At 38.5% G+C, this 9,143-nt stretch overlaps 1 protein-coding gene across 3 annotated transcripts in view; it reads left to right on the top strand.

The window, feature by feature from the left end:
- LOC140312960 (SH3 and PX domain-containing protein 2A-like) overlaps positions 1-9,143 on the top strand; it is a 38,775-nt gene that overhangs the window by 2,407 nt on the left and 27,225 nt on the right. For 2 of the 3 annotated variants that reach the window (XM_072390867.1, XM_072390865.1), the window contains exon 1: positions 6,250-6,310. In XM_072390867.1, coding sequence (XP_072246968.1) covers positions 6,250-6,310 — 61 coding nt within the window. Of the gene's footprint in view, positions 1-6,249; positions 6,311-9,143 lie in introns of those variants that run through there. The other variant, XM_072390866.1, reaches the window with a different exon arrangement.

Here is a 9,143-nt window from a genome sequence, read left to right as displayed (position 1 = left end):
ATTCTTATGTTTAGCCACTGTTTGCATTTGCACAGTTTTTAAACAGTTTATTCAAAGCGATTTTAGTTTCCAAAGCCCTACAGCCATCAGAGGAACTTTGGTATAAGTAAATAGATGATCATGACGGCATGTGGAAGTTGAAAACAAAGTTTTAGTCATCAATGATTCGTGTAACTCTGCTTTTGTAGTTTGGTCATAAAGCAGTGCTGGAGCTTTATATTTGTTTTCTTTGCAGTGCAGGGATTTGGCCCATCATTTTGACATCAGTTGCCTTCAGGGTGTTTGGCACAGATTAGACATACATTCAGTGCCAACCCGTGTGTTTATCCTTGTTTAATGAAAAACATATTATGCTGCCAAATCTGCAGTGTGATTTTTTTTTTTCTTTTTTTTTTTTTTAAGTTTGTTTCATAAAATGTTTTTATAGTGTTAACACTAATAAAAAGCTTTGTTCATCCAAAAATGGAGAAATGTCCCCTACATTTTTTACATTTAATTAACAAACTATTGAGCAACAGTGTTCAGCCTGGAAACCATCTCTGGTTTTGAGGCCAGTGCATGGGGCGATGGAAAAGAGAATTATTAAATCCAGTTAACATGAGCATAATGTCCATCTTCTCCATTTTTCAGCTTATCATATCAGTTTATAATTTTTTGCCCTGTGTTTTCTTTTTTTCCTTGTTCATATTTCATGTCAATCAATACATTTCTATTAACATTATCTCATAACATATAACATATCTCATTTTATTTGAGTATTCAATAGCTGTTGGCAGTGTAGTATATGAACTGTATACTAACCCATAGCATTAAAAAAAAAAAAAGAAAGAGAAAGAATTGACTGTGAATTTCAAGTTCTTCTGTTAGAAATCATCGCATTTGGTGATAAAGACATAATTATTGAAAGTAAATTTAGATACTAAATGTTAGAAACAGTCTTTCTCAAACAAAGCGGTCCTTGATTTATCCAAGAGAGGGACAAGAAGACATGAGAGTAGCAATAATACTGGATTTAACAATATTACAGCTGCAGCAGTGATGTTGTACAGTCCAAACTGATTAAGCTGCTGTAATATGCCAGTAAGATTAGATTGAAAAAAGGAAAAGTAAACTGGCAAGCCAGGAGGGCGATGGTCTTTTGCTTTAAGTTTGTCTCAGCTATTTATTTTAGTCAGCCTCTGTGTCATATGTGATCTGGGTCTGCACCCAGCTACCCCATTCCTCCTCTGGTACAGCCATCCCTGCACATACAGCAGTCTCAATCCAGACTGTTCTCATTAGTGGTTTTAATGGCTACCAAGTTATCAGAGAACAGGGCGTCCTTCTCTACCTTCAAGAATATTTTGAAGACATCTCTCCAGAGAACTCCTCCTCTCCTCGTACACCTAATCTGCTCTTACTTGCAATTCTGTTCTATTTACACTCTGTCATCCAGATAGGTTTAAACTAATTAAGCACTCAGTGTGTAGACCAGGGTTTCTTACTGCACTGAAGCTTGAATGTTGTTTTCTCATTTGTAAGTCGCTTTGGATAAAAGTAAATTACTCAATGTACAGACAAAAGTAAATGTCATCCTCAAATTTGTTCAGATTATCTGCACATGACTTGTACAACAAGTCTGCAACACAAGCAGCAATTTGAAAGAGGATCATAATGTTGATATTAAGGCTCTGCAGCTGAAGACCGCCACAGTGTCTATGTTCATTCAACAGTTTAAAACACTCGCTCTTTGAGTTTGACTTTCTTTTCCTTTGTCAGATTCACATAGCAGACTATGTGGGACATTTAATCATTGCAAGATGCATTTTTCCTCAGAATTCAATTAAATTAATCTGGTTAAAAGTGCAGTCTACCCTTTGAAGCTCCCATCCAAACCATATAATCCTGCTGTTGGTGCAAGATTCCCGCCATGTGCATAAAACTCATGCATGCACACATGATTTTGCACTGCCTTACCTTCATAGGAGATCTATTTTAACCTTAATTACCATGGTTACATGTCTGACCCTATTTTGATGTCTACTGAAACCCAAGTATTATGCTTAATGTTTAATGTGGGAACCTGCTTTTTGTCCTAAAATGAGGAATGAGTCCCCTTATTGTGAATGCGTTAACACCATGTGATTAACACTTCTACACATTAATGCATTCTAAGTTGTATGATTGGCACTTTATTTGTCTGAAAGTCTTTTCTTTTCAGCCTAAAGCTTAATTTGACATCTGTGTTTCAGCACAAGAGAAGTTATTAGTGGTTGATACGTGGTCAAACAAACATTCTTTTACGCTGACATCAGTGTGTAATCATGGCCAAGTTTTACAGGAGATTTGGCCTAGTATGCATGAGTTTACTGGGGTTATGTGTGCTCTTGTAGCAGCACCGTTACCTTTCACGCAAAACTGCTTTATCATAATGATTTGCTGCTCAATGATGCTGACCTGTTGACCGCAGATTTAGAGGTTACCCTGCAGAGTTAAATTGCAGGTCATGCAGTGTCTGTGTAATGGAGACACGGAGTAGGGCAGATACTGAAGTCCTCTGACTTGACTGAAAAATGTGAGAGAAGGACTAATATCTCACACATTCCTCTTCTAACAAGCCCACCTACAAAGGGTGAGCTCTAGTTATGTGCAAACAGATGGTTACGCTCAGGTCAGGCTCAAGATGAATTCTCATGGGTTTGGATTTTTAATGATGTGTTCAGTTGTTGTGCTTGTGTACAGTATGGTATATACATCTTCTGCCATGGACACGAGGAAACCAAACTATGTATTTTAAAGAACTTCTCTTAGTGTCTATCGTCAATTTAGGGTTAAGATTTACCCCCCAAAGAGATATGTTTTACATCTTCTTTTTAACTTCAAGATTTTACTGGTGATAGGAGGTAAGCCCACTGAACCAGAGCTGTGTCCTCAGTCTCCTCTTGGGAGGAATATAACTCCACCTCTGTGCTGAGGGTCATGAGCAAGCAGAGCAGGTCAAGCATCTACTTTGTCTTTGTCACTTCTTCCAAAACCTCATTTTCATCTTCGACCCACATATTTTGCCCCAACGAACACATTGTAAATAATATCTCACATTGCAAATGGTAAACAGTACACCATAAACAGTGTAATATGTTTGAGGTGCTTGCCACGATGTGCAAATTTTTCTTTTTGAAACCCATTACATACTTGATTTGTTTACCTAAAGCTCTGGTCTTAAATCAGTTCAAAGTTGGCCCTAATTTGTTTTCTGACCATTATATTACAAAGGACTTTATGAAATTCAAATTGATGCTGGGTTTCAATTATTTTTATACCGTATGAATTTTGCTTGAACATCCAATATCAACATTGTTCCTACTTTGCCGCTGTCTAATTTAATAATGTATTCACCGTTGTTTTATTTCTACAATAAATTAAGAGTATCATTGCTTCTAATGCATGCAGCTGTCTCGTATTCGCTCGCACATCTGGAAACAGAAAAGTGCTGCGCCAAAATCTGATTAATCTTAAGTAACAGAGGATCACATTTATTTATGAAAATGTTTTGCTTAATGTTCGTCTTGGTAGACGTGCAATAAAGTATTCATTACTCTGTTTTGATAAGTGTAGACATACATGAAAATAAGAATTGTTGCCTGTTCATCACTTTACGAGGAGCAGTTTTTATTAAAAAAAAAAAACCAAAAAGTGCTGGGCCTTCTACTCCATCTTGTTACACTGCCAGTTTATTACGGTAGCCCAGAAGGGGCAAACCAGACACTGGTTCTGGAGTGGGACTTTTTGAGGCCACTGTTGTCCTTTCTTTAAGACCGGGGGGCTTGGTGTAATCAGCTATTTAAGCCCCTAGATGTCACTTTATTCTGCACTCTGCATCTTTAAGCAATAATTGTTATTTAGCTTGATATGTTCACATTACTATCATGCCTCTTTATTTCTCTTCAGTGTCACTGGCTTTGTGTACATGCAGAAGTACTGACCTTATTTAAAAAAAGACAGTATTCCAGCTGAAGTGTTTCAATGAACTGTACATTGGATATTCCATTCATATTCCCATGTACATGTTCCAGAGCTTTGTTGATGAATGAGTCATGTTCATGTTTCATTCGTGTGCGCCATTGAATGATTTGTGCCCATCGAAAGCCTTGGTTATGTCTATATCCATCAAAACACACCCAAAAATGATGTCCTGTTTTTGACCGCTGCCATCCTACTGCTCAAAAACACGTCTAAAATGGAGACGATCTAAACAGATTTAGAAAGAAGCAGGTTTTTATTTTTACAAACTTACCAAAATTAAAGAGAAAAGAGCCAATTGGATAACTGTAATTAATAGAGACACTTGCAATCTCTGCTCACAAACGTGGATTATCACTAGGTGTGAGTGTGAAATATTTTGATAAACTTAGGTAAGCTATTTAGCATCTCCCAGTTGTAATATATGCAACTGCAATGTTGTTGCAATTGGTGGAAAATGTGTGCAGCGGCTCTCTCTTAGGTCTGCTGTATGAATGAGTTTAAATGTTGGTCATTCACTGACAAATCCTGCTTTGAAATATGTCCAGACATCAAGGCTTTTGTATACTTTCAGGCTTTGTGAATTTCCTGAGTTTTCCAAGCATACGAATAAGATGCATATAAACATAAAATAATAAGGCAAGGCCTGTAAGTCGCTTTGGATAAAAGCATCTACCAAATGCATAGACATAAACATTTTTTTAGTCAGACTCTCGACGGCAGCCATGTTGAGTGCTTTACCTCTCAGGGTGCGTGTTTTGATAAAACAGTGATGTTGATGCATACAGGATGGATCAGCACACTCCACATAGCTAATTGTGATTACTGTTTACCTTAACCTAAATATGTCCTTATTGGGGTTAGGTTAACCACAAAATGCTCTTTACATGACAGTATCTCATCATAGTAGTCTTTATCGGGTTAGTATTGATTAAGACCTGTGCATATAAACCTAGTCATGTTTAGATTTTTGTTATAGTCTTCTAAAAACAAATCAAATAGCAAAAAATGTGTTTGTACCACAGGGTGAAATAATCTCTATTAGAAATGGTAAAATATTATTATTTATTTTCTTTTTTTTTTGTGAACTGAAGTTGATGACTGTAAGCTGGCGACCCTCGAACACGATTTATCCAACCATGTGGTCATATCCATGACTCATCATGTCTCCACTCCTGCTGCTGGCCTCCCCAGAGAGCCAGGGGTCTGTTCCAATCTGTGTCAAACCTGAGCTTCTCAGTTGTCTCTGTTTGCTGCTCAGTTAACTGAACGAGGACAAGCAAACAGCCCACACTTGCTAAAAGGCCCTTAAGCTTGAGTCTTCCCATTGACACACTTGCATTGTAGATTTATTTATCATGTATTAATTTTTTTTTTTGGCAAGTTTGAGTCAATTTGCAATTGCTCAATGGAGCTCCATTCTAAATGTTAAATTATACAAATAATGTGCTTGCGGTCAGCATACAGTGGCCCTGATAGTGCAACACACAGTATCTTAAGAGTCACGAGCCAGTCTAGAACACAATTTATTGAGTAGCATCCTCAATGCAGTTTTTGCTGTTTTTAGTAAGTATTAGGTTGTGTTTTCTGTATTGTTCTAAATGCTGTGTCTGTTTTCCTGGTTTGTTTGCTTTGTCTGTCTGTATGCATTTTCTGAAATGTCCATTTGTCTCAATATCCATGTACTGCTGATGAAGGTCAGTGCTTTGAGCCACATGCAGATGTGTACAGCAAATGTGAGCGCAGCGAATGGGAAGCTGCTGCTCTGCATTTTAATGAGCGTCAAAGTTCTTTGACACGAACGATCTCTCTGTCAGCATTTTGCGAAAGTCCGAGCTTAAGAAAGAGGCCTTTCACATCTACACATGAATGAGACTTAACAGGGAGATATGATACTGTTGTCATGTCAATAGATGCCGTTCTGTTAAACAGAGGCAGCTTCATCACCCTTATATCCACCATTTGAACGGATATTTACACACATGACAGTATATTAGTCAAAAGAGCTGATGGTTTGCTTTATTACTGTTCTTGACATGCTTGCTGTGGCACTGGCCCGTATGTGTCCCACCCCGTCCCCCTCCCTCTGGTCGTGGGTCAAGTTCTGCATGCATTCTCAGTGAGGGTTTGGCTGGTAGTCGTGTGCCAACTGCACTTGGATGGTCTCAGGGATTCAGCCTTACCCAGCTACCAGATTGATCAAGTCATATCAATGCTCTGACCTTGCTTGCACAAACACCTGCACTGACCATGTTGCTCTGGTGTTGTTTCTTTTGCAGAGACTGTGGGGGCTCTGGTAAACGTAAATCAGGTAAGAAAATCCTTTAACTTCATTCAGCACTTCAGTTTGACACACTTGTAGTACTGTATCTTCATTGTTTTTACTTTTTACTTGAATGAGAATGTGATTTCTAGGGTCGCTCCAAACAGTGAAAATGACTAATTCTATCATTTTTCAAACAGTTGCACAAAACTAATGAGACCCAAAAGAAAGCTCCACCAGTTTTGCTTATCAAAGTGTCTGCATAAGGATAAGATGGCAGTATTGGCTGGGGCTGAAGACTAAAAGTTTAAAAATAGAAAAGAGAGTATCTTTCTTGGTATGAACAATAACCCTCTGTTTTTGGGAAGGAAAAGGAATATCTGCAATCAAGCTACAATGTTTGTCAGTTATTTAATGATTCAATGAACAAAAAAAGGAATGCTGTAACTCTTGTGATAATCTGTTCATGATTTCTGTCATTCCTTTAAACACAAAACTTTAAACAAAATATTCTTTGGTTTCAGCTTCTCACATGAGGAGATTGCCAGCCTTTCATTATTACATATCTCACAAACATGTTCAGTTTTTGACTCTTGTTTGGACAAAGCGAGTCATAAGTAGTCACTGCCTCCCTTTTTATGAAAAAAACAAATAGCTCACCACAAAATAAGCGGTAGATACATTAAGGTGGAAGATGATTATCCTACAGAAATATATCTACAGCAATGATTTTGTTTTCCTTTTTTTTTAAAGTGAACTCCATCATGATGTCATAGGTACATTTTCACACATCCTTCCCAAACACTTAGGCATTATTATGAAATTGTTAAGAAAACAGTGTTAGGGTTACAGGAACACCTGTTTGGGCCTCCGCATTTACACTGCCAGCGTTGGCTTTTGGGTTAATGTTGATGTGTTTATATGTGTGTGTTAGAGTGCAAAAGAGACCGAGTGACTCAGCTGAGTATGGGGGATATGAGCGTAGGAGGCAACCGGAAAAGTATGAGAGGGGTTTAGTGAACAGCTGTGCAGTTTTTTCTGTATTTATATGTGTGTGCACTTGCGTGCATGCAGTCTTAGAATACCCATATGCATTACTAAATTACACACTTGTCCTGCAATCAGATGATGAGTCGCTGTGGCCATCCTTCCTGCAATCTGCCACAATCGTGTTCTTCAAAGCTGGGTTCTGAAAGTATCAGTAAATAGATCTGTAAGTAAATTTCCTTTGGGTGATCTGCTCTGGGAAGAAGCTGTGCAGGGGTTGTCACCAAAAGAAATAAGACTCCAAAGTAATGTGTTCCATGGTATTGAGGCTTTATGTAACAGAAAATTCCAGCCACATAGTGAAATGGAAAAATTGCCTTATTTCAGCTGTGTGTGTGTGTGTGTCCACTCGTTGAGTAGCCTACATTCAGTCAGTACAAGAAATTAGACTTGCTCCCACTTGATTAATTATTATTAATCATTTTATTATTATTAAAATGCATGGGCATTTTGTAATATTGTCATTTTCATGCATAGTTCTTGCAGTTTGATTCTGAGTTTGGATATTACAGGAAAGGTTTTAATAGTTATGCCTAGTACTCTTGATAATTTAATGTTAACATTTAGCTCTTTCTGAACAAGATCCCCGTACTTGATCTAGAAACCTTCACCATAGTCCCCATGATGGACATTAGTGGTTAAAGGCTGGTATTTCACTTTTAAAGCAGGACAGCAGATAAAGTGCAGTGAGTCTGTGGTGAATTTATGCTGTAGTTGCAGCTTATGGGTTCCATAATTACATGGTTCGGGTCCCCCATAAGAGTTTGCTGAGGCCCTGCCCCAAAACGGAGAATGTAGCCTGTCACCACAAAAGCGGTTTGGTTAGAGGTTTGACGATGTTTACCTGGCAAGTAGAGGAACATTACAGGGTCACTCACAGCTGATCACTTGCTTTTGGTTTGGTTGTTGCCTTTGTTCACCGCCGTCATCCCGCTTGTTGTGGTGATTTGTCTTTCTTTCTGAAGAAGAACAGATAAAAAAAAATGTTTAAGAAGTGTGAGAGCTGTTTTAAAAGGGTGCTGTGTTCCTGAACTGTGGCTTTTTAAACTTTTTAGATAAAATTCAGAACTGTGTCTCATTTATTGTTTGTGACCCAAACTTGAGCCCCATATAGTTGAAGCAGGCTATAATTCACTGTGCATCACAGCCAAGGCACTATCTACTTATGGTTCATAGATAGGCGGGCTATCTCCTCTCGAACATGGACGGGAGCTGTCATGATTGACTGCTGATACTTAGCTTATTAGTGTAAATCACTTTCAGATGACAGTGACTGATGAAAAGACGTGCTGTCATAACAATCTCAAAAGTAAATAGGATTAGCTTCAGGAGCTTCTTATCAACTTCAAACCATTGCCTCTTATCTGTATTCAAATAGAAAGCCAGATGAGCAGAAGACTTTTGGGTAGGAGAGAAAAAGAAATGCAGCGCTCGGGGGTGTAGTGCATGTGAAAAGCAGCTGGAGAGGAGGAGGTTTACGTGGCAAGTGGAAACCATGTCAGTGCACAGATCGAGGGAGTGTGTCAAAGTGTGCAGACTGGCTGTCTTTATTTGAGCTGCAGGTCTCTTGGGGGCCAGCAGCATGTTCAGTACAGTGTGTGTACTGTATGTGGTTATGCATCTTTGTTGTGGGCAGGGGGGGGGGTAATCTGCTAATGAGTTAAATGGTGGGTGGGTCAAGAGGTCTGTGTGGTTGTTTGGGTTTCCAGATGGATAAGATTTTAAACTGGCATTGGAAATCATTAAGGCAAATCAGCTCTCTAACAATCAAACACTGTTTCAGCAGCTTCTTTATTAAAATGTGAGTTAGCACAAACCCACAAATGAATGTTGT

The sequence above is a fragment of the Leuresthes tenuis genome, unplaced genomic scaffold, assembly GCF_036924035.1.
Source record: "Leuresthes tenuis unplaced genomic scaffold, fLeuTen1.0.hap1 SCAF_8, whole genome shotgun sequence".
Taxonomy (NCBI): domain Eukaryota; kingdom Metazoa; phylum Chordata; class Actinopteri; order Atheriniformes; family Atherinopsidae; genus Leuresthes; species Leuresthes tenuis.
Note: the sequence above shows the minus strand (reverse complement) of the source record. Positions and strands in the feature narration are given on the sequence as shown.